General features: G+C 37.5%; 1 protein-coding gene across 11 annotated transcripts in view; it reads left to right on the forward strand.

Moving 5' to 3' along the window:
- Positions 1 to 5,804: 5,804 nt before the first annotated feature.
- Positions 5,805 to 25,885, forward strand: part of TRPS1 (transcriptional repressor GATA binding 1) — a 271,619-nt gene continuing 251,538 nt past the window's right edge. For 2 of the 11 annotated variants that reach the window (XM_043880554.1, XM_043880563.1), the window contains exon 1: positions 5,806 to 6,390. Coding sequence is in view for 1 of the 11 variants with exons in the window: in XM_043880562.1 (XP_043736497.1) it covers positions 7,034 to 7,043 (10 nt within the window). In the remaining 10 variants the exon portion in view is untranslated. Of the gene's footprint in view, positions 6,391 to 6,915; positions 7,044 to 7,604; positions 7,949 to 9,577; positions 10,311 to 11,753; positions 11,859 to 11,952; positions 13,372 to 25,885 lie in introns of those variants that run through there. The other 9 variants (XM_043880555.1, XM_043880561.1, XM_043880562.1 and 6 more) reach the window with 9 other exon arrangements.

The following is a 25,885-nucleotide window of genomic DNA, read 5'->3' on the forward strand; positions in this document are numbered from 1 at the left end:
ATACTGTTAATGCTTAAAGAGTTTATCTCTACCTCATTTTTATAGTTTTCCTAATGTACACTTATAATTTCTAAAACTATAAATAATCTCTTCCCATCTAAAGAATTCTCAGCTTTCAACTTCATTTTCTATACCCCCACATTTTAATGCCTAGGATTTAGTTAAAGACAATTTAATTCACTATTTTTAGAGCAACATAGAATTATGAATCCAAAGTTAACGATAATGAGGACAATATTTCAGAAGAGGACAAACGTCTTCTCTGATATAGTGCCAAAAATATGCTGCCGAGATGAAGACCACCCTGAAGCTTCAATTGGCACATAATACATCAGACCATATGTATTAAGGGAAAAAAGAACAGAAAGAAAGGAAGAAAAGGCCACATGGAGCATTTGAAACTTGCACTCCATAGTGTGTTTCTAAGTAAAATGTAAAGAGCCTGTTCCAACCTCCAAATTCAATTTAACAGATGTTACTGAATACCTCCGATCTGACGGTCTTCTGCCCTCAAGAATCTTACAGTTTAGGGGGTGGTTAGGTCAACAAACAACATCATAGGAGTCACCGGGATGAATCACTACCTAGAGAGAGAAGCAAGTCCCAGGGAAGCTTACTTCCTGCATTGCTGCTTGTCATTTGGGAAGGCTTCAAGCAAAAGGCAGGATCTGAGTTTGATCTTGGAAGAAGAGAAGGTGTTCAACATGGAGAGCTAGCAGGAAAGGGTCCCTCAAAATCCCTTCTACTACCTTCGGGGTAGAAGGTGGCAGTAAGGATAAAACAAGCATTTGAAATGTCAGATGAATCTGGGGAAGGGCTTGATCAGTGGGTCAGGAGAGAATGGAAGAACGGAGTGAAGAATGAGGCCAGAAAGGTGTTCAGGACTGGATTAGGAGGACATGAATGCCCTCAGCCCCCTGGTATTATTCCTTTGGCAGTTGGGAGTCCTGGGATTTTTGTCATGAGGAATAAAAAATGCTGAAGGGAGGTGATCTGACCTGCTAGCTCTGCATAATAATGAATAGAGGGTGAGAGAGGAGGAAAAGCTCCAAGGGATGTCTTGGGAGAGATAATGATGTTTTAATTAGGGAAGAGTCCATGTGGATGGAAATAAAGGCAGTAAGAGGTACAAAAGCCTTTAGAAAAGGAACAATGGGAAGACTGGGTAACTGATTGGATGTGGGGCCTGTGGGGTGGGTATTGCCAAAGATGTCAAATGTCTGAGGTTTCTGGTCAGGATGACTCATGCCTTTAACAGAGATAGGGTTTGTCTATTTCCTTCCTCCTTCCATATTGTCTCTTGTTCATAGCCTCCTCTTCCTAATTTGTGATATTTGACATGTATCCTACCATTCAGATTCACAAGTCTGAATGTCCAGTGGAATACTACCATCTGATATTTAGGCAAAATTTGGTGTTGGGCTTGTGTATATACAACTTAGAATATTAATTGCACAAAATTGGATGAGTGAATGGGATGAAAAAGTGTTACAGCACTTTTTCTGAGAGCAGAAGTTAGAAATACAGAGAAAATTGGAAAACACCTAGTTTTCAGGGTCAGATAGTGAATCTGGGTTCATTGAGATGTAAACTTCTCTCTGATGTGAGAGAAGGGAAGTGAGTCCAGCTGTTTCCCGCACGGGTGGATTTGGATGGACAGTGCTGAGCTAGCCTATATGATTCTACTTTCAATCCAATGGATAGTAATACAGTTGGACATTCATAAAAACTAATGAAAAAGGAAGAAATGTTATTATTATTCTCAGGCACCCAGGCAGGGATTGTGTGTGTGTGTCTGTGTGTGTGTGTGTTCATGTGCATGTATGCATGCTGTGTATGTGTGTGTGTGTCCACACCTCAGAAATTTGTTTCCTCTTTTAATTAAATAAAGCCCATGTTTGTTGGCTTTTAGGGTGGGCTGCAAGGCCCATCTGTTTAACTAGGCAGTTGCCTGATATTGCAGGGGGAGGATTGGCAAGTCTAAGTGTGAATTTGAAAACCAGATACAGGCTATTTAAAGCTGAATTTATCTTTAATAAATTCACCCAGAGGTGTTCAGAAATAGGTAGTTTGGAAAATGATCATAATTTGCGCAGAAGAGGGTGTTTTTTGTTTTTTTTTTTTAAAGGTTGAGTGGTGTGTGATTGCAAGAAGAAAAGGAAGTTCACCTTTGATACACACATTGTTGCTTCAGGTCTCAGTCTGAAGGAGGGCCGCCTGCTTCCATAATTGCTTTTGATATGCTGGGAGGCAAAATGGTCTTCCATTTCCTATGATATAGTACGGACTTGAGAGCAAATAATACATAAATATTTTCTTGATAGTATGTGGTAAAGCAGTTGGCATTTAGGACCAAGGGTTGTCAATCTTTGAGGTTTCTGAAAGGAATTGCAATTTATGACGTGTTAGAGTAAACAGTTGGATTACATTTCTGAAATACGTGTTCCATCAGGTAAAATCATTGTGATTACAGGCACGGGGACTGTAAGTAAGTTATGTGCTAAAAGGTTGAAAATGTAAGACAAGTATGCTTGTGCGTACCTACTAATCCCTTCTTGCATCTCTGATGAATAAACTACAAGAAAAGGTGGGAAAGGAATGTTTAAAATAAAAAAGTGTATTATGTGATTTTTATAAATAAATAAGCAGTAATACAGCTCAAGGAATTGTTTCATCAGTGGTCCAGCCTTGAGAGAAAATTCCAGAATTCGAAGAATTAAGGAAGATCATAAAGAAGTTATTTTAGTTGGAAGTTATTCCTTTTGTTTGCTTTTTAAAATTTCTCTTAATTTCTTCTTTATTTTCTGATGCACCCTTCAAAAAGGAAGGTTGTCATTTTAACATCCAGGCTCCATTGTTCAGAAATGCATTGCATATAAAAGCAAAAGAAGAGAATGGTTTTAAGAGCTTTGCATATGTTTGACAGCAGAAGATAATAAATGTAAATAAATCTTTAATATTTCCCCTAATTCAGTTTGTGCCATGCAAATGTCAGGACTATAAAAACAAATCAACAAACATTTGAAGGAAAACAATATACATAACTTATTTTATATATTAAAAACAACTGTCAAACAATTATGACCTCATGTATTAGCTGGTTGTTTTGAAATATTCCTACTAGAATTAAAAAATGCTAATGCTTTGAGGGCCTTTGAGCTTAAACATATTGTGTCAATCAAGAGCATATGTAATATATCTAAACCATGAGGTAAAAATTTTCTTCATAAATTATTTCATAAATAAATAAGTAATTTGCTTGAAAAGTTTACAAAAAATATTTGTGCTTTTATTAAGTTCTCTACAGATCTTTTGTGGTTAATATAAATGGATTGATACAGACAGCATTTTGATCTGCTATATATTCCAACTCGAAATACTAAAAAGAACATGGAGAGATTCTTCATTTCTCAGGCAAACTTCAACAAAATTGAGTCCGTGAAACTTCATTCATTACATTTTTAAGTGACCATGAATTTGTTGGCTTAGTACCTGAAGTGTAACTTTATCCTTTCAATTAAAGGACATAATTCACCCTCAGACCTTCGGCTTTAGCTTTTTATATAATATATAATTTGGGGTACACTTAATGGTCAAATATTTTATTATTACAGGTGGAAAAACACCAGCCATCTCAAGGGTTTTGTGCTTGCAAAAGCGTGTAATTTTATTTTTTTTTAACCAATTTAATCAATGATTGTTTCATGTGAGTAAATTTACACTCTTGACGATTGCCTTAGATTTGAGGGTGACAGAGAGGAAGATCACGTCCCCTTTTAAAATACCATTTAAATCTTGGAGAGCAGAAGGAGATTAGGGACTATTACTTGTGATAGATTGTACTATTTAACTTTGTTGGTAGGATGCTATAGCCTCAGTTTTTATCAGTTCCAAACCAGCCTCAGCAGTTTTAGGTGGTATTAACCCTTCAAATACAAATGGTTTTACTATTTAGATACGTATTTCAAAATTTATTCGATATATTTTTAGTTAGTCATGGCTAAAGAATGTTTCACTCAGATCCTTTTTTTTTTTCCTGAATAAAAATGCTTCTCACTGTGCCAGTGCATATTTCCATAAAAGTTGGTAAGCTAATTTATGGCTTAAAAAAGAAAATAAAATTCTATATTTAATATATGAATACCTTTTACTGTGGAAATTGGTCGTGGACAGTATTAAATGACTCTAGTGTGGAAATATGCAGGTGGTCATTAGTAGGTGACTATGAGATTTACTGAAGAGTTTGATATGAATTTTCCCTGAAAGCAAGACCATATATAAATCTCTTTTTCCAAATCCGTTTAAATTGATGGTAACACATGAATAACTCCATGCATATGAGATTCATTGTCTTCTCACTGTTCTAGGGATATACTGTTTACTTCACTGTAGAACTGTGTTTTGATTCTTTTACCTGACCAGTTTCTACTGCAAAAGTGCTGTTGTTTATCTACTCACAAAGAGTGTATGGGACACAATTGTGGAACAGAAGTGTTACAAAATGGATTCATGTTATCTGTCTGACTAGTTGTATTAAGCAGAAATGAAGACCTTACAGAAAAAGAAGTTCTTAAGAGCACGTAATTTTTTAAAATGATTGGTTTTTTCACTTCTGATAATAATATGTTTCGAAAATATGCTCATCTTTTCTCTGAGAAGATGGGAGAATCATATAGTGAAAAATATTTTGGAGGAAATTACTTCATCTTCAACTCACAGATTCATGAGCCGTACCTCTCTAAAACTCTAATTTTAATCATTTTGTAGTTTGGAGAAGGAAGGATGTTTTTTCTTGTAGCACAAAATTAGCTTAAACTGACTTTCACTAGAGGAAAAACACGCCAAAGTCACCCCACTGAAGAAAATGAAGTCCAAACGGCTAAGAAATGTTTATTTAGTTTTTAGCACCTACTATACTTCAAATCCTGTCTTGGTCTTCTTTTATGCATTGTTGATCTTTAGAAGTTCAAGAAAAGAAGAAAAGAAGAAGAAGAAAAAAAAAAACCCTCTCTCGATTCAGTAACTTCATGTTGAGAGAATTTTATTTAACAATGAGAGTATCTGAAGATGTGAATTGGTAAAAAGAATGTCATGCTTAATTCGGAATCCCTTATCTGCTACTAAAACCCCAAAGAGCAGCAGGTATTAATCTTGCTGCATTTGAATAATGTCCCCATTTTATCTATTTTGTCGTACACCCTTTAAACACCCATTGAGCTTGCTAGCTTCTCTCCGGCTCAGAAAACCATAGCAACCTCAGTCCGCACTTCTCCAACTCAGGATAGAGTTCAAGTTGTTCCCCTCCAAGCCCTCTGGCCATCATATGCAGGGGAAACCCTGAGCACCGGCTAGGTGTCCTAAGACTGGCACGTCCTAGGGAAAGGGCGGGGGAGGGGCCACACACACACACGCGATCCTCCGCTGTTTAATTGGGAGCGAGAAGGGAAAGTAGCAACCGAAAAGGTAAACACTTTTAGAGTTCTTTTGATTGTTCAGGAGAGCATCTTCGAGTGTTTGGGGACCATCGGTTGGGCTGCCCTGCACCGGCCCCCACCTGCCCCCCACCCCCGCCACTCCCCAAGGTAGGTGCTTGTCTTTATCACATTATCCCTAAAGCTTGCGGATTTTTCCTCCTTTTCCAGCCCGCACGTTCCCACACGGGGGGTGGGGGAGGAGGAGGGGGGAGAGGCGGGGCGGGAAGGTAGCCGGGTCCCTGCACCGCGCAGCTCTCATTCGCCGCGCTCCGACTCGGGCGAAGTTCTCGCGCAGCCGGCTGGTCGCGGCCGGGGCCGGTCCGGGCGGGCGGGCGGCGGCGGCGGGTGCTCGGAGCCGGGCGGGGCGGCGGCGGCGGCGGCGGCGGCGCGGGGACGCGCGCTGTCTCTTTAAGGGAGCTTGGTCTGGGGTGGCGCTTTCCTCCGCGAAGGCTCCTTTGATATTAATAGTGTTGGTGTCTTGAAACTGACGTAATGCGCGGAGACTGAGGTCCTGACAAGCGATAACATTTCTGATAAAGACCCGATCTCACTGCAATCTCAAGCGTCCTCTTTTTTGGTGCTGCTCCTGTCTCCAGACCTCGCGTCCTCTCCATCGCTCTCTCGCCTATTTTTTTTTTTTTTTTAAACAAAAAACAACACCCCCCCCCCCTCCCCTCTCCCACCCGGCACCGGGCACATCCTTGCTCTATTTCCTTTCTCTTTCTCTCTCTCTCTCTTTTTTTTATAAGGGGGGGGGGGAGGGAAGGGAAAGGGGGGGAGGCAGGAAAGACCTTTTCTTCCCCCCCCTCCAATAATCCAAGATCAACTCTGCAAACAACGAAGACGGTTCATGGCTCTGGCCGCCGCGCCACCATCTTTCGGGCTGCCGAGGGTGTTCTTGACGATTAATCAACAGGTAAGGAGGGGAGGCCCGGGCGGGCCGCGGGGCCGGGGGCCGCGGGGGGTTCGGGGGGGCGCTGGAGCCCCTCTGCCGGGCCCGCGGAGCCGCGACGCGAGTGCTGCGCCCGCGCGTGTGTGCGCAAAATGTGGGCGATCGCGAGCGGGGAGCCCTGGGAATTAAAAGTGACTTTCTTTGAAAAAAAAAAAAAAAAAGAGCAGAGGGAGAGTGTGCAGAAAGCCAAGAGCAGGCTTCTCGGGTTTCACATGCATTTTCTTTCTTCCTTTTTTGCGCGTGTGATTTCTTTCTTTCTTTCTTTCTTCCCTTCTGCTCTCCCCCCCCCCCCCCCCCTTTTGGTGGGTCTGAGGCATCTGAGTCTTAGAAACGACAGACTTCAAACTGCAGTAGCTCTTGGAGTCAGGAGGGTCAAGTTCAGCCGCCGGGGAGGAGGAAAAACAAATCCCCATTTGCCAAAAAAAGAAGTTTCAGGCCGGTGCCCCCTCCCCCTCGCAGCCCCACTCCCCCCTCGCTGTCTCTGGCTGATTTTAATTCTCTCCTACCGGGCGCAGCGGAGGAGCTGGGGGTGGTTGGACCCGAGGGGCCGCCGCCACCGCAAGTTTTCTGGGGCTCCTGACAAGCGGGGAGCAGGTTAGGCACCGGCATGCAGAGTAGTAAGTTGGGAGAACTCGGGAGGGTCGGGAGGGTCTCGGAGAGGGGCCTTCGTGTGGTCCCCCGAAGTGGGAAAACAGCCCAGGACTGGCGCTGGCTTTGAAGAGTTTGCAAAGCCAGGCTTCAAACTTTTTTTTCCCTTAAAGGCCCAGCTAGGCTGGAGGTGGAGGGTGTCGCATCCCTCGGCGCCCCCGCCCCTGCGCGGCTCAGGGCAGCCGGGCCGAGGGGTCTGTGCCCTGTCCGGGCCATGTGGCAGGCCTCGCCGCCGGGCGCTTCCGTAGGGGCCGAGGAAGGGGCAGACTTCCTCTGCGGTGCGGATGATGCGCCCTGGGTCGCGGGTCAGCGGACACTGGCCGGTGATGAAATGCCTGACAGCGGTGGGACATCCAGGCAGCCGGGCGCTTCGCCTTCTGTTCAGTTCCTGTTTGGGTTCTAGAGAGACCCATCTTTGAAAGGCCAAGGCAAACACCGCTGTCCCTTCAAATAACTCCAGGATTATGGGACCCCATGAATAATTTGAGGGTGAGGCGGCGGTGGGAGCCGTTTGAAGTGCAAAGCTGTTTTTGTGGCTGGGAAAGCTTTTTTTTTTTTTTTTGTTAGTACCTGTGTGAGTTGGTGGTGTTTCCCCCCTTTCCCCAGGGAAGTCAGTGACTGTTTTATGGCCCTAAGACTCTAAAGCAATTTAAGTTAGAGGGCTAGAGGGACTGGTGGGTTTCAGAGGGAAATCCTGGACGTAATATTAGATGTTAGGTCTCGCTTTACTTCCTCATATCTTTTTAGGCCTCAGAATTGAGACTTTGAAAGTTTTTTTGAGTGAGAGCGATGGAGCTTAATGATATATCAAAATTATAGGAGCGTATTCATCCTTATCCTATTTTGGAAAATCACGGCTAGAGTTTTAAGTGAGGTAAGTGAAGTGAGATGCTTAGCGGAGACGTTCAAATCGCAGACCAGTTAGGCCGATTCATTGAACTTTTGGAGATTGATTGAACTTTTCGTAAACGCACCAGGTGAACGGGAAAGGGGCTGAGAGCGACAAAGTACAAAAGGAAAATACAGATAGGGCCCGAGACAGAATTACCCCAAAATGCTTACTCTAGGCCTGGTCGTTGGCTGAAAATGTGATTGTCCAAAGGAAAAATAAACTAGGAAGCTTCCAACCACTTTTTCGAGTTTTCCAGCTCTTAGGTTAAAACCTATGGATCTTGGCTGGCATCATGTTACTTTTCCTGCTGGTTTTAGGAAAAGTTGATCATTTAGAAAAGCCTGCCAGAGTTAAAAATGCAAGGGGCAGCGAAGAAAAAGTCATGCGGGCGGCCAGTTCTTGACGTGGACAAAATGAGAATGAAAGTTCCTGAGCTCACTGTTGTCAAGTTTCTGACATGCTCCTCATTTGCTTAGACCGCTTTCTCAGATATTCCACCGGTTAATGTATAAAAGCTAACTAGCTCTAAAACGGTGTGGGCTTTTTTTCTTTCCCTTAGTATGCCAGGGTTGTGAATAAATACAGGGTTTGTATGGGAAGATGAAGCGTTTCCTGTAAGTTGTGATGCTGACAGGACAGTCTGGAAATGATACCAACATTTGGAGGATTTTTTTTTTTACCTTTAAGTGAAAGTTTATTAATGACGTGCTTAATCTTAACAAGTCAAACATATGGGCCTTAGAGCTTCTCTGTCCTTAGATTTCATAACTTCCTTTTAAAGCTATACCCTTGAATGGAAACATCTCTAGATCCAGTTGTATACCGGGCCACCAGCGTGCTAAAGTTTGATGACGATTTCTGGATATTAGTAATGTGAAAATAAAACTCCTGAAGGGGAAAGAGAGTTTTAGTGCCAACACTCAGACTTGATTTCTCTAAACGTGAGGCATTCCTGGTCTTTATTAATACTCTCTTGGCAAAGTATTACTTACCATCGGCAAGCTGATGTTTATGGCTTCCTGATCTATCTGTTATATGTTAGGATATGTGTGTGCAGAATGCTTTTCCACACGTAGTAACGAAGTCGGACACTCTCCCAATAAACGGTGAAACATAGCAAGTTCCTCACAAAAAAGTTAGTCACTCTTTTGAATTTTAGACGCTGCGAGGGTCTTTGCTGCTTTTTAGATTTGGTCCTTTGTCTCTTAAAGGTAACATTAAAAGAAGAAGAGTGTCATCGTGGCTGGGAAGTCTGGCTTGATTTTAGAGCTCAGTGTTTTGAAGAGTAAGATTTTAAAGGGTTTTATAACATCTTCTTCATACTTGCTTAAAAATAGGTTAGAATCCATATGAGAGTGCTAGTCATAAGTGAGTTACACATGGCCCTACCGTATTTTCAGTATTATTTTTACTTTTCTTTTAAGTCACATACCACTCCTGAGTTTACTCTCATTTCCACAGGGTAGGTCTCGCTACACACAAGGAAATCTTCATTCATAAGGAAAAGCTTCAAAGCAGGGAAGTGAATGCATCTGTGGAAAAGCTGCTTTTTAAGATTCTAGTATTTCAGTGATGTTTCTATTGTTGTTATTATTATTTTTGGTGTGTGTGTGTGTGTGTGTGTGTGTGTGTGTATCTTGTGGAGAGAGTGAGCCAGGGAGAAGAAATGCAGAAGAAATATAATTTGCAATTTATGATCTGTACATTTGTGTTAAATACCACAGGGTGGTAAGTTTTAATAAACTCTTGTCTTACCTTCTTTTTTGAAGTAAATAAACATTACTGAAAGTTTTCAGAGGGCTTGCAGCAGATTGTTTTTGAGCTGAAACTTTATTTTGAATTTGAAATTAACACAGATATAGATAACCACCCTTTGAATGTTTCTTATAATACATATGTGTAAGACTTTTTCCCCTTCAGTATCCCTTTGATAACAATAATATAACAGTACTATGCTATTGTGTGTACCAGACTTTAAGAAAGTTAGAGGCAGGTGTTTATAATTGATTTAAAGGGAAAATGATTATTTTTGTAATAAGTGATGCACTGAAAATGACTGGTACACATTCAAACATATTCTCATTAAGATAGTCTCCGTGTGTAAAATGCAGCTATTCATTCAACAGGCTGACAACTTTCCACTTGGTATTTGCCTTTGCTTAATTTAGTTTCCTCAGGACAGTCAGTGTGGTAGTTTGCATCTGTTTTTGGCAGGCACAGAAAACTATAAACTCAGACAGTCCTGTCCCAAATATTGCAGCTCACAAGTTACAATCAATTTGATAAAAACAGGCAAGTTTTATGGACTTGCTTTTCTGTTGTTCATCCTTGGTCAAGCTTCCAGGTAACAGAGGTTTCTTTCTCTTCCCCTCTTTTGCTGGTTTTCAGTACTAACAGTCTTGATAACTAATTCTGAGTCTTGTTTACTCATTTAGCTTCCTTATTTATTGCTGATTGAAATTTGGGGAAATTAATGACGGCATGTCTAGACTTGGTTTTACTTTGTCTATCTACGTGATAACTGTGTTCATCTTTTGATCCCACCATAGACAAAGAAGTGAATTCTTTGTTACTAGTCTAGTTATGATTTATGGAACTGGAAGGTCCCCCTTAGATAAAATATGAAGAAATTCTTACAGACTTTATCAAGTAGAAATTTAGTCTGATTCTCTCATCACAGATAAAGAATACTAATGCACTTTGCAATTTTTACGTTGAAAAAATCGAGGAGACTTTTTTTATATTTATCAAAATTATTTATCTCCTAAAAACTTTAACCAATAGGTTAAAGGAAATATTTTAAAATACCAAGTGGTGTTTTATACACTGTACAGTAGCAAAGAGTTTTGCAGAGGGAATAGCCCTTTTAAAAATTTATCCTCGGGTGTTAGTAGGTTTTAGGCCGTTTATTTGTATAGGATATTCTGTCACTTACATATGACCTTTATAAATAATGCCTTTAATATTGCTTTTATGGTCACCTTTAGAGTTGTCCCATCACTCAGTGGTTCTCAGGTTCCTGAAAACCGAATTCGTTGGCCTTTGATTTGGTTCTCTGATGGGTATAATAATGTAGAACTTGGTTTAGGTTAGAAAGAGAGCATTGGATTTAAGGAAACCCCTTTGCTGAATTTGCAAAAGGATCTGTGGATGAAAATGATTTGAATTGTTAAGAGTTAGTTAGATGAATAAGCCTAGATGGTCACTGCAGCTGCAGTAGCTGTTATAGGAGCAATGTCTACTTTTTATCGTTAAACTTTTTTTTTCTTTTCCCTAAGAGCACAAATCCAGGTAGCAAAAATGAAGATAAAATTATCTATGTCCTTCACATTTAAAGCATCAGTGGAAATCATTTTCTGACTCAAAGCTATGATTGAAATGCAAGTAGCATCGAAATACCCCAAAGAAAGACATGAAAGATAACGCTTTCTGTTGCTAAGTACATTTCATTAAAAATGAGAAAGAAAAACTTTTAATTTTTAAAATGTTTCTAGCTCTTTAAAAACCTGCAGTAAATACTTTACAAGTGGCTAGACACCTTCCCTGGTGGTTTAGTTTATACAAGCAGGAAACTTTCTCTCCTACTCTTTCTCTCTCTCTTTCTTGTTTTCTTTAAACCAACTGACGTAATGCCAAACTTTGCTTTAAAAGAACAGACAGAAGTAATTGGTAGCTTTTAACTTTTAATAATGTTCTGGATTGGTTTTAGTGGCCAAAATGCCATTTAAAAAAAAAAAAAAGTTCAAGTAAGAACGGGCTTGTGGCCTGAGGAAGAAAGGCTCTGTTGATGCAGTTATTTTTATTCTGTTTTTCAATCTGTTATTAAAAATCTTTCCTGCTGAGCCCTGTTGGATTTCTCCAATTGCTCTCTGTGATGGATGGTGCATTTCAGGTTACCGTAACTTAAACAGTTTTTGGGTTTGGGGGAGAGTGGGTATTTGTATTGCGTTATTTCTTATGGGGGGGGGGGGGTAAAACATTTGTTTTTGTTTCATTTGTGATGAATTAATTAAGATTATCAATGGCGACAGGTCAATGAATATGTTTATGTAAAGAATGCTACACCTGTTAGCAAGAGTTTGAAATGTGGAAGTTTCATTCTGACATTAATCATTTTTATGTGCAGTGGAAGGAAAATAGATGAAACTTTACAAAAATATATTTTTAGATTGAAAGCGTTAATTTTAAGGGTCAGTTTGTGTGGGCGGCTCTTTTTTTCTCACAATTTTAGGGGATAATTTTTAACCCTGTTATCACACAGGTTTTTAGTTTCTTTTCTTTTCTTTTTTTTTTCTTATAAAATAGTCATTTTCTCTCTTCTTGGTTTGTACAGGCAAATAGAACTTTCTCCAGTTTAGAGATATATTGGTGATGTTGGTTGACATCAGGGCAACTTCAGAAGCTAGCAAGTAGGAGAATCTTTTCAGAGGGCAAAAAGATTTGTACCAGTTTTTCCTTCCTTGGAGAGACACTGCACCCAGAAATGAGGCCCTCTGCCCTATTTGGGGGGCCAGAAGTATCAAAATTTCTGATAGGGATTGTTCGTAAGGTTCAAATCGTAATCGTTACTTGTCTTGGTTTAAATCTTATAGTTACTTGTCTTGGATTTTGCTTTTAACCCTAAATTTGTGCTGAGGTTCTATTTTCCCCCTTTTACACAGAGTGTGTTTCAGAAATAATGCATACTGAAAATTAGCTATCTCGCAGATACCTTAAAATGTCTTTTAAGGCATTTGTAATTACCATTAAAAGCATCCCGTATATTCAGGGAAGTTAAAAGAGTTCCCTGCATGAAAATTTGACGGTTTTGATTTACCTTAACGTTTTTCTCAGTTTTTCTTATAACTATAGACTTCAGTTCAGATCAGAAACATTCTTTCTCTGCTAACCACTCCTTACCATAAGGATGTGTCAGGAAAAACCGTAGGAACTTAAACTATAACTTGTTCACATCAGCAGAGCAGAAGTATCTTAACATGAATCTTGATTTGTTTTATTTTTTACAAAGTTTTCAAATATATCTCTGTCATTACGGTTTTGTTGATTGAACGTTGGTTTATTACTGCAAAACTGAGGTAACAGTAATAAAGTTTTGCAAGAAGGGAAAAAAAGGCAAAGGGAGGTATTTAGTGCTGCAGTCCTTTAATATCAGTAGTTTTGTTTACTGTTGAGTGGTGGGGAGGGGTTGGAGAGGCTTTGTGGAAGATGATACCAAAAAAAAAAAAAAAATACATCAATTGCGCATATGATCCCCTCCCCTTAAGCTTTACTTAAACAATATGTTTCGGTTTTGCCTCAAACCATTCCACACCACTTCTCCAAGAATCCACCACTATCTTCGTTCCTGAGCGATTAAGGATGACACTTTCTGTTGTATAATGAACTGCAGTATTGTTTGAACAAAGGTAACATATTTTAATTTTGTAATACTTTGGTTATTAGCAGTAGTATGTCTGTAATGTGAGAGGAAATCTAGCACTATGAATACTTGAAAATGCTTGGAGTATCAGGGTAAGTTTCAATTACTGCTGATACGTGCGGATGCTCTTGAGGTATGTTTTGTGTATGTAGTATATGTGCATGGGTAATACTAAGATACACCTTGATGGTGGAATCCACTTTGCTAAACAATTAACTCTACACTTGAAACCATGAATCTTTTAAGGCATGACCTACTTTATAAAGTCTCGAAGTTTGAAATTGAGTGGAGTTTAAACATAATAAAGCCATCATGATCACAGTACTTATACCTACACTGAATTTACTAAGGAATTTAAGAAATGACAAAAAAAAAAAACCCTTATACAAAAATATATTTCGGTGTATTTTAAGAAATAGTTCTGCAGATGATTTTTTTTTTTAAGTCCCAAATTTCTGTTGAGAGGAGCAGTTAAGTGACAGTGCTGTTCCTGAATATATCTTTTTATGGAATAGCACTTTATAGTTTACAATTCTGTCATCTTAAAACGTTATGTAGAAATAATATGGAACATGTAAAGACTTCGTACTATGATCCAATGCGTTTTTCCCTAGGGTGATGGATTCCGTGCGTCACCCAAATGTGATGCTATTTGCCAGGCTTGTAATACTGGTTTTGAGGGTTGCTGTATGTCCTACTTCATCAAGCAACACAATACAACAACTTCGGTATCTAGGTAATGGACACAGTCAAAATAAGTTCTGTAAAATGTTCTAAATACTTTTAAGTAAGTCAGAAGTTGACTTATATATTCACTTTATTTAACGCAAATAAACAAATGACTCAGACCATCAGCTATTTAAGGCTTCTGTAATAGTATTATAGGGAAATACGCAAGGGTCCATACTTTATTTTCTGATTTTTTTTCCCCTTTATTTGATAGAAGCATGATTCTCCTATTTACATTTATAATTGCTTTATCTGTTAATTATTTGTATTCATGATAGTAGTGTAGAATTATAAAGAATAATAAACATTTGTATTACATGTTTGTGTCCTGAGCTTTAAAAAAAGCATTAATATTTTATTATTAAATTGAGTATTATCAGTATAGGATGATAGATACACCACAAATGCTATTTAGGCATTGAGTATATTTTTGCTGTAGAAAAAAAGAAATGAAAAAAGATTTTTATTTCAGAGTTTTTTTCACTTGAATTTGGACAGAATTTATGAAAATTACAAACCAGCAAACACTTTTACTATAATGTGTGTTTCTTGAGTAGATTCTACAGTATGGCTTTCAGTCAATCTTGTGAATCTCTAGTTCTGTTTCTCTGTATAGAAGCATGTATTATATCTGAGATCAGATACATCTATAAATAGTGTAAATATAGACGGCAGAAGTTAGTTTGTGGAATCTAATTTCTCTATTACATGATACACTTCATGTGCAAAGGGACCAAGCATTACTAATCTACTTCAGCTTTTTTTTTTCTGTAAGCCATGCACAAGTTCAGGGTATGATTTTGTGACTTCACATTCACTTCGTGCGAGCATACATGCACACACACATGCACATAGCTATATTCTCACTCGTATAGAATGTTTTTGCATTACAGGCACCGAATGGAATTTTAACATATTACATATTTTTTGAAATGACTTTAGTCTTTGTAATATCCACTTTAATTACCTAATGCACCCCAACACCTATTTGAGGGTTTATTTAATTAAAATTTTGGTTTTGAACTGGGGGTAAGATTGGCAAGACAAATTAAAACGAACTTCTACATGTGACTTCTTTGTCATGTCAGTATTCACATATCCTTAGCTATGAAAGATGTAGAAATAAACATGTCAGCCTGTTTTATCTCTCAATATTATAATACTAAGAATTTCCGAACATACAAACGTTCCTAAAAGAGATTTTGGCATTTGTTTCTGCTTTACTTTGACACCATGAAATATTTTTGAGAAGAGAATCTAGGTTGTTTTAATTTTTTAAAATACCATTCAACTGATGGAAATTAAGACTGGTGATATTTATACACACACACACACACATATATATATATAACTTCTAATCAGGGCTCATGTTACTAAATGTTCTCTATACATTTAAGTCTGATTATTGAACGATTAATAGTTATTTACCAGTTGTTTAAAGATATACCCTTGAGACTGTTTAAAATGGTGTATTTTTATATATTTAGCTGCTACATTTTATGTTAATTAAATTATAAATTGAAAAACACAAATGATTATGTCTCATACTGTTTTTAACTTACTATTGGAAGTACAGTGTATTTTTTAAAAAAGATTATTGCAAATTTGACTCCTCAGTTTTGCAAACTTAGGTACGTTTTAGAAGCTAACTTTAGGTATAAGTGGCCAGCGTAAGCAATTACACATTTAAGTAATTATGGGTTAATATGAAACCTCATTTTCTGTAATTTATAAGCAGATAGTAAGGAGATGTTTCTCTTTTGCGTTTAGAACGAATTTGCTTTACATTCATTGGATGCAAGATGTAGTAAATTAAGAAACTTGATGTCATCTAAACCTCAATTACAATAAACTGTTTATTTTACTCTCTGTCCCATCAGTGTTTATTCTACTTTGAAATGTCCCGTTCTTAAAGAAAATTTATGTTGTTGAAAGAGTGCCCTCATTATTTACATTTTACTTTTTCTTTGTACTTTGATAAGCTTTAAGTAAGAAAGCTGTCACTCAAGATTTCAAGTCAGTAGTAAAAATCATAAAGTACACATTTTATGTGTAAATGTTTGTGCATGATCTTGCATGTTCACTTTGTCAGGCATTTAACTCTTTACCGTTCCACATATTTGTGTATACCCCGACACACCTGTCCTGTACTTGTTACTCCGATAGCATAGTTCAGTATATCATCATTAACGTTTACTTAGGTGGGTACATGCTCGTCTCACTCCCTGAATAATTCCACTGGCAGTGATAAAAATTAAGAAGTGAGACCAACGATGATTAGAAATGGAAAGCAGAGTGGTAGATACTGGTGTAAGCAGATGTCCCTTCTTTTTGTTTTTCCCATTTTCGGTTCCTATTTAGAACGATTTGTAAGTATGTATATCTGAACAGAAGGGGGACTTGGATACTGCACAAGACCATTATAACATAAGGAACTGTTGCTGTGTATGGCTTTACTTATTTATATGTTTTTGACATGGAAAACTCTGACCTCGTTGCCTGTGGTACTTGGGAAAGTTAGATCAAGCCCACTGGGGTCCCACTCATCAGTTCCGGCTTTCCTGACATAAAGCATCCTCTAGCTTCTGCTGTGCTACTGTGCTGCTTCCCTTCAGGAGTGGAGGCCCAGTAAGTTAATTTGGCATTTGAAAGCAGAACTAGAAATTTTTCCTTTTTGAAAATCCTCTGGATGGTTTTCAGAGGAGTAAGCAGAGATCACGGGCAGCGTGATGTTGTTCATCTCAGGTTGCTAAAGAAAATTATGCTGAGAGCAAGCATGCTTCCTCTGAATTTTTCTGCTGTGGTTTATTACCATTTTTTTTGTTGTTGTTGTTGTTGTTGTTTGTTTTTTTCCTCTTTGGGATCAAATATTTCAGGTTTTGGAGGAATAAAGATTTCTCCTTTCAGTGAAAAAATGAGCCAATTCTAGGGTTTTTGCTTCCATTTTTTATAATATTTATATTTTGGGGAGGGAGCTGCATAAAAAAGAGAAGCTTATATACTGTAAACTAATAATTTGATTTTCTTGTTTGCTCTTGAGCAGGCCTTTGCCATTCCATTTCTATGAGGAAATACATCCAATGAAATTAAATAAAGTTTTGGTGTAATTTTTCAACAATTGTAAGCACCAACTGTGACATATTTCTGGCAAAAAAAAAAAATAAGGCAATTTTAGTTACTCAGTGCTTCCACCCAACTCTGTATTCCAAGTTTATAAATATGAATTTGATCGTTTGATCATGGATGATGCTTGAAATGAAGGTATCTTGATTCAGGGAAGAGAGTACTTAAATTATGCTCACCATCAATATGCTTTAGATTTGCAAGAAACAGAATGCCAAGCATCATGCTTTCAGCCCTTTGAGATCTTTAGTAAAGAGTTTGTTTTACTTGTTTATGGTAGCTTATATTCAATAACATCATGCATAGACTGTTTAACATATTTGTGCCTTGAGCTGTAGTGAAGTTCAATAAATGACTGTATTTCCATCAGGGTTTGGGGAGTAATGAAGTGTTAGTAGCCATCTACTAAAAATGGTTCTGAGATTTGGAATTTGTAACTGATTTTTAGGAACCATGGCATAAATATAATAATAGGTAGAAATATTCAGTGATCACCTTTTATAAAGTTAGTTCTGTCTTTCATGTCTAGGAAAATAGAGCAGTGAATATTTGCTTTCTGTATGTTTTGTCTCCAAGCAGAGGAAACTGACAGTTTTATGTTTTAAGTGCTGAAAGTTGTTCTTGGCTATGCAGCCCCTGAGTTAATCACTGAGATGTTAACTTGATTTTTTTTTGTCTTCAAAAAGTTTTCAAATTTTAAAACGAAATATGCTTCCATTATTTTCAAATTGACATCCTGCATTCTGGATTGGTTTTTAGAGAAATATTTTCCAAATTCTCTTGGATTGCTTGTAAGTTTGAAATATTGAGTTTTGTTTTTTTAACCAGAAAGGAGAGGAAATACTTTATCTTTTAGAGTTTTCTACTTATAGAACCCTTTTTATCTCCCATAAAGTGCAAATTAAATTTGCATTCATTTTTTATTCTTGTATGTGTGTGTTATCTTTTCAGAAACTTATTCTGAGGGCATCAGAAATAGAGCTTCCCTGCCACACCTTCCTGTGATAAGATATTTTGGTCATTTCTAAGGAGTCGCTATGCAGAAATCCTTTCTTATGTCATTTGCACGCATATATTTTTACTTCAAACAGGAGTGGTATCCGAAAATCATATATTTATTCTTTGAGGTTAGTTGCCAAAATTATGAACCGTGTAAAATAACATGATATTTAGTTGTTTCTCAGATGTATCTTTAGGCAATTTGTATCAAAAATTTTGGTTGAAGGAGAAAGAAAAAAAAATATTTAAACAACTTTGAAATAGCGTTAAGGTAGTCCTACAGAATTTTCCAAAATTCGTAAGAGAATGTGAAATATTTTCAAATGCACAGATTTAAAATTCAACTGTGTATACAGTGAAGACTTTAACCTGATGTATTTTACTGTAAAAATGTTTTAGTATAAAGAAAAATGTCTCTGGTGTTGCCTGTATTTTGTTTATTTATTTATTTTTGCAGACTGCTTTGCTTAAAATGATTGGCATCCTTAAATTATAGTTTTGTGTAAACCAAATAAGGCTGCTACCCTAAAGAAGCAGCGGCTTTGCACATTCATCTTAAAGACTATTTTGAAATACTTTCATTTGGAGCAAGTGCATCAAGCCCTAAGAAATAAATACCAAATTGCAAACTAGTAACCAGAACACATCATCCGACTATTCCCTGAATGTGGAATTGACTCTCAGAAAGTAACATTATTTCCATTCTGGTCCCCTGTGTTAACAGTATTTTGGTGTCTCCACTGGTAGAAATGTGGACGGTTCAACTAACCACCTTCTTGTTTTGGTTCCCGTGATGTCAGGCAAACGTTTTTCCAAAACTTTTGGTCTGGTGTAATCAAAACCTGTTGTGAAATTAGGCTAATATGATGATTTCAGATCATGTTTAATGTGTTATTTTGAAAAAGATACTTAAAAAAAATTACCTATTTGGAGTATGGTGAAAGATCCTGGACAGTGTTTTTAGATTTAATTCAAAGCCTTGAGCTATAGATCAAGGACAAAATTCCACAATACTTCTTCTTTTCCTAATGTAGGAGAAAATGGGGCTTTTTTTTTTTTTTTGCATAAACACTTTTATAGAAATAGCTGGTCAACTTTATTTTGACAAAAGATGATTGTATAAAATTGGAGCAAACTTTGTGAGCCCGACAGTATGTGTGCATTTTTGTTTATTATGTTCCATTGATAAAACCATGTACACAAGGAAACTAAGAGGAGAATAAATTTCATCTCCTATCTGAGGTTAGATGTAGAGTGTAGTGCTTAGTCAGAGAATTTTCTTAGGTCGGTGCCCCTGTCTCCTTGACTGGTGGATACATTTCATCATGTGCACGAGTGTATGATGTTGCATACATGTGCACTGGTGGATCTACTCTTGAGAGTCTTTTAAAATTTTTGGTTGAGGAAAAGTGGACCCTGGCCAATGAAACATTTCTTTCTTTAATGGCTGGATTTTCCTTGAATGGTCTGTCTTATATCTAATGCTCAAGTTTAAATTTTGTTGCTTTTTCTTTAATTCAGGTATTGGTCAGAGTGACCATTTGGTCCTGTTTTGAGTGATAGAAGGGACATGGGATTTATCCATTCTAACATACTCATTTTACAATTGAGAAAACTGACAATCAAGTGGATTTTCCATGGTTACATGGCTAGTTAAATAAAAGACTAAACTAGAATTGGCATCTGATTACCATCCTCATTTATACCTAGCACACTAGACAATTTTGATATTTGTTGAGGAAACCTGCCTAATATTTGCTACGCATTCATCTTTATTTTTCCTTTTGTGATGGGTGGGAGAATAGAATATCACATTAATGTGCATCGGGAAATTGATGATCATATAATAAATCAGTATATTCCATATTGACGCTTCCTTAGTGGCTCAGTGGTAAAGAATCCACCTTCTGGTGCAGGAGACACAGATTTGATCCATGGGTCTGGAAGATCCCCTGGAGAAGGAAGTGGTAACCCCTTTTAGTATTCTTGTCTGGGATATTCCATGGATAGAGGACCCTGGTGGGCTGTAGACCATGGGAGTTGCAAAAGAGTCCGACATGACAGCGAGTGAATGACAGCAACATATTCTATATCATTTCTCTATTAATATCTATGAAGATATGAGAATCAAATATTTAGTCTAGAAGTTACTGTGAAAGGTTAAAATGTTACTGCAGAAAATCTAGGCTTAATGTTTCTTTCAAACTCCTGACAAGAGATGTTTCTTTGTGTTCATGTATAAAAAACCCAGTTGGTACTGAAGGATTGGTTATGAATTGATCATTAACAAGAACATACTTTGTATTATTATTCTCCCCTTAACTTAAAATACCTCCAACATTTATCTGTTTTGAGACCGTTTTTTAAAAAAGCAACCCATTGGAATTAAGGATTTTTTTTATCTTCTAAGAAACTGGGAGACTGGACATTTCTTTATTTGTAACACCCACAAACCCCTTGGCAGCTTGAAAACTACAGAAACATCTGTGAGATTAGGCCTGAAATGTGCAATTAGTTATTAAAACGTGGTTGAGAAACAATTTGTGGCATTTTACATAAACTTCTCAGCATTTATGAAAACAAATTAACAAAAGAATAATGAAGGAATCTCATTTATTTTAAATGCTTTTCTTATTAATCCTGTCTTTTGAATGATAAATTTCAGCCTACATGTAGGGAAAGTGAAATATTTTAAAATATAAATTTAATTTATATTTTTAGGCATTTTTTAACATTCCATTTTAATCTATGACCCCACTCAATATGGATGCAGTTAATATTTGTTTACTGATTATAGTTAAGCTAATTTTAATCATTTAATCTGCTGCATTGGAAAAAACAGGAAAAAAACCTGTCTTTTTTAGACATCTGAAGTATTTTATGTAATTCCTTGTTTCTTTTTATCTTTCAATCCTAATAGTTATATTTATAATTTAAAGTGTTAATGCAACTCCCTCATGAGTGAAATTTGTGATTTATACCTCCCGCCATGCCATCATTTCCATTTCTGTTTTAAAGAATTGTGGTGAATGCCTTGCAGACAAGTATTGGACCCAACACATTCCCAGACTCTTTCAGAGTGGCTTCAGAAGGCAGAAGGAGGTGTGTCTGCCCGTGGAAATGGGCTGGTTTGGTCCAGGGTCTGTATTTGTACCTGAGTGTTGAGCTGCAATGTGAAGATACCTGTTGGTCTGGCTTTCGTTTGTCTGGATTTTCCTCCGTTTGTTTCTTAGCCAGAGGGCAGATTTATTTTTTATTTTTTTTCCCCTTAAAATATGGTTGTTTTGTTTCTTTAATGTTTCTTTCAGGTGAAAATCCTATATAAATGGCTGTGCAGTTATTCCTTTAAAAGGGTATCGTTTGCTTATGGAAAATTATATCAATCAGCTAGAAATAATTAAGTCAGAGAGTAATGGAATGATCTTTTAACATTAAAAAGCAATTCTTCTAAAATGGATTAAGGAACCATTTAAACTATTACACTGATCATCCTACATGAAATCTCTTCCTTGGTATAGTGAGCATACAATACAGAGAAAGGCTGAAAACTTCCATTATTATTACATAAATATCTAGGATTTTTCTCCTTCTCTTCCTCTGGCTCTTAGCTCTCTATATAATTTCTTTTTTTTTTCTTTTTTTGGCCTGACTGTTAAATATCCAGTGTATACCTAATCAAGCCATAGGAAACGCTATCAATACCTATCTTGCCCTAGCCTTTCTTAATGATTTTCTTGATGTTATTTTTGGAATTTATTTTTCTACTTGATTCTCTCCCTATAGTCTAAGTATCTATTTTACTCCTTTGACTTTAGGAGATTGGAACTTTATCCCTGTGCTCTTGGCATTGCTGATCAAAATAAATTTAAAGTGGCTCTTACTCTGAGCTTTGTTTATCAGAAAGTACTTTTTTGTTGGCTTTTAAAACATATCAAATCCAGATAAGATTTAAATGAGATGAGTTTTTTTATTTCATTCTTTTCTTTCCACTTATTAAGGGATTTGCTTTCCTGATAAAACAGTATACAATTAATTTTATTTGATTCTCCCTGAATCAAAATTATTCTCCCTGAATATATTCAGCTTCCTTTTGGTAAATGCCTTCTCAAATAATGTTAAAACATTTTTATGCTTGTTCTCATAGGACATACTGCAAACAAAAAGTATCCTGGATGTTTTATAGAAGGTTGTTACATGGCATTTATTTTGTGCTCATTTGGATTATAATCCAACTGCAGTTGTTTAGAGTGTTCTTAAAATCTCAGAAAAGGTCATTTGCAATTGTGTAGCTAATATATGGTTACTGAAGCTGAGAGATAGGTTATGGTTTAAGCAGTGGATTGATTTTAGGGAAAAGTTGGCAAATAGTATAGTTCCCTTGATAGTTTTGGAAAAAAACAAGGTAAAATGAAACAAAAGGCTACTTTTCATTTATTTCCAGATGGATTTCATCTTGTACTTGGCATGGCATAAAGTCAAAATGTTGCTCTTTGAGATTTATTAATTAGAATGTTTCTAAGCCAGATATGGAATCCAGTCTCCCTTTTTCAGATAAAAGGTAAACCTACTCAGATGTAAAAATAACTTTCGAGTGGGGAAAGTATCGAAAGCCTAAATCTGAGGCTTTTTTCATGTACATCTCCATTTCTTGACTAAGTGAGCTCTGCCAAGATGCCGCCATTTGTGGACACCGCTGAATTGAGGACAGCAGTGGCCTTGTGGCAGCCAGGTCCAATGGTCTTTGCATCTGACTGCACCTCCTAAATGAATCGGATACTGCCAGCCATTCTCTTGAGTATCTCTCTTGGCTGGGCTTACGGTGCACTGCATCCCTATCGCGCTTGTTCTAGTCTGTCCTTGACTTTCCTCATAAGTGCTGCAATTTTCCTTGAGGATTGTATGCTTGCACCTTTTGATCTGAATGAAATCACTCCAGGGTTTCATCTCTGGAACTGAGTTGGTTTCTGATTACAGAATTATTGTTGTTGTTTAGTCGCTCAGTCGCTTCTGACTCTTTGTGACCCCACGGACTGCAGTCCGCCAGGCTACTCTGTCCATGGAATTTCCCAGGCAAGAACACTGGAGCGTGTTGCCATTTCCTTATCGGGGGATCTTCCCGACCCAGGGATTGAAGCTGTGTCTCCTGCACTGGCAGACGGATTCCTTCCCTGAGCCACACTGCTGGCCTTCAGGTGCATAGGTCCTTGCTTATGAATCCGTTTGTCATCCTCAGCTTGGTATGGGGACCCTACACTCTGCTCCCAGCTCACCAGTTCTATCTTTACAGTACCATGGGTTCTGTCCTTAAAGTAGTATTGAGTTCCAGAACTTTCTCCAACCTACCTTCCTTCATGGTCTCCCCTCTCTGAAATGCCTTTATTTCATCCAGTCTTACTTGTAGGAATTCTACTTATTCTTCAAATGATGACGTCTGTATTTCTGTTTCCTGAAGCCTTTCCATTTCTCCTCACTGAGATTTAAACACCCTGGCCCTGTGATTTCACTTATTATGGCTTTAGTAGAGCCCATACCAGAATCCACTTGGCCATTGCAAATGTGAGGAGAGTAAAAGCACACCCAGCTCATTTCTATTCTTTATACAGTGTCTTGGATACAGTGGTTTCTCAAAAGTGTTGCATTAAATTGGCACTTGGGAGGAGAATACTTTGGCCAGAAGAGCATAAGACTTTTAGATGTTGAAAAAATTGTGAAATTGGGTTGTCAGGTTTCAGAGAGGAGGATTATCTGATGTTGCATAAGTAATAAACATTTTTTGAAGTCTGCCCTAATGTATTGTTCTTTTTTTTTTTTTTGTATTGTTCTTAAAAATGTCATACGACCGGTTACAACTTACGTTGTATCTTGCAATGTGCTTTCAAGTTCTGCCTTTTGCTGATTAATGTCCTTGAGCCAAGTGTGATGGCGTCAGTGAAGCTGAAATGAAGGGAGGCCCACGTGCATTTTGCGAACTATAGAAAAATGAAAACCCAGAGCACCTTCTTGTGTTTTATTGACATTGCAGTTGAAGTGCTATGAAGTAGTCAGAGAGGCAAGGTGATAAATGATGTGCCTGTAATGCATATATGTTTTAACTAGAAAAATGATATAGATGACCTTATTTGCAAAGCAGAAATAGAGACACAGAGAACAAATGTATGGATGCCAAGGGGGAAAGGGTTGCCCTGGGAGGAACTGGGAGATTGGGATTGATACATATACACTGTTGATACTGTGTATAAAGTAGATAATTGAAGGGAACTCCTGTATAGCACAGGGAGCTCCCCTTAGTGCTCTGGGGTGTCCTAAATGGAGGGAAATCCAAAAGGGAGGACATACATTATATGGATGGCTGATTCATTTTGCTGTGCAGTAGAAGCTAACACAACTTGTAGAGCAACTATACTCCAAAAAACTTAATTAAAAAATGATAAAAGAAGAAATGAAAAATATATCTAAGGGGGAAAAAACCCAGTGTGAGAGAGAACATTAGGCTTCAAGGTCGTTAGTCAGAAATATATTGTTTTAACTTCCATATGTTGAATATTTGTCTGCCCAAATATTGTGTTCTGATGTTTGTGGTTTATGTACTGGCTTCATGGTGAAAGTTACCTGTAAGTGGTTGATGTTTGGATGTTAAGGGAGGAAGAATGATTTAAACCTTAGGAAGGTCTAATAAGGATATTGATGAATAGGGTTTGTCAGGAGCTGAGCAGAACCATAAGTAATGCTGCCTGGGGCAGCTCAGGTTTATGGCAATGAGAGGATATTAGACCCTTCTTTGCTCTTTTTCATATCCATGCCTCCTTGAGAGATGGCCAATAAAGTGGTAACTGAATAATAGCTGCTGAGACGTTTCTTGTGTTGAAACAAGAATGTCTGAGACTTCTTTGAATACTTCATTTTTACTAATCACTTTAACTTCATCTTAAAAGCCAAGGAACAATTTTTGAAGCTTTTTTTTTTTTTTTTTAAGATCATATCCTTGGCCTTCTCTCTGTAGTTTTTTTTTTTTTTAACTAAAAATCTTTCTTTTATCTGAGAATTGGGAAGTCCCTTTGATTTCATATGTGAATCTGTTAAGCACTTAAATATTATTTTAAACAACTCTGGGAAATTATTAAGGCTTGCTATTGTTGTGTATTCCCAAATCTGTATGGACCCAGAACCATGAAGGAGAAATCAAGGAGAGGATCTATGTAATGAATTTCTTTACTTCTAGGACAGCTCATTACTTGTAGGACTGGTATATGTCTATTTCTTCCTTCATAACAAAACATGCCGAAGCTCCCTAGAGACCTTAGCTAATTGCATCTTTCAAACATAGTTTTCTGATGTCACCTTGTGTCTATCAGCAACTTTAAAAATCTTTTGAAGGAGATAGTTGGAGTTTATCTGTCTGAAATTTACAAGTAGTTAAGTGACAGGAGAGAGCATTTCTTAACTAGAAAGAGTACATTCTAGTTAATGAGTAGGGACTTTTAAATCTTCTGTACTTTTCCACAACTGAAGGGGTGCATATTTTTGGTTGGAAGTGAGTAGGCGAAATTTAGTCCTGCTGTTCTGGTAGTCTTGATGGCTTAGAAATCTCTTTATTGTAGTTTCATAATCCCTGACATGACTGTCCAGCTCTCGTGTCTGCTAAATACAGA

Source organism: Cervus elaphus, chromosome 21 (assembly GCF_910594005.1).
Source record: "Cervus elaphus chromosome 21, mCerEla1.1, whole genome shotgun sequence".
Lineage (NCBI taxonomy): Eukaryota > Metazoa > Chordata > Mammalia > Artiodactyla > Cervidae > Cervus > Cervus elaphus.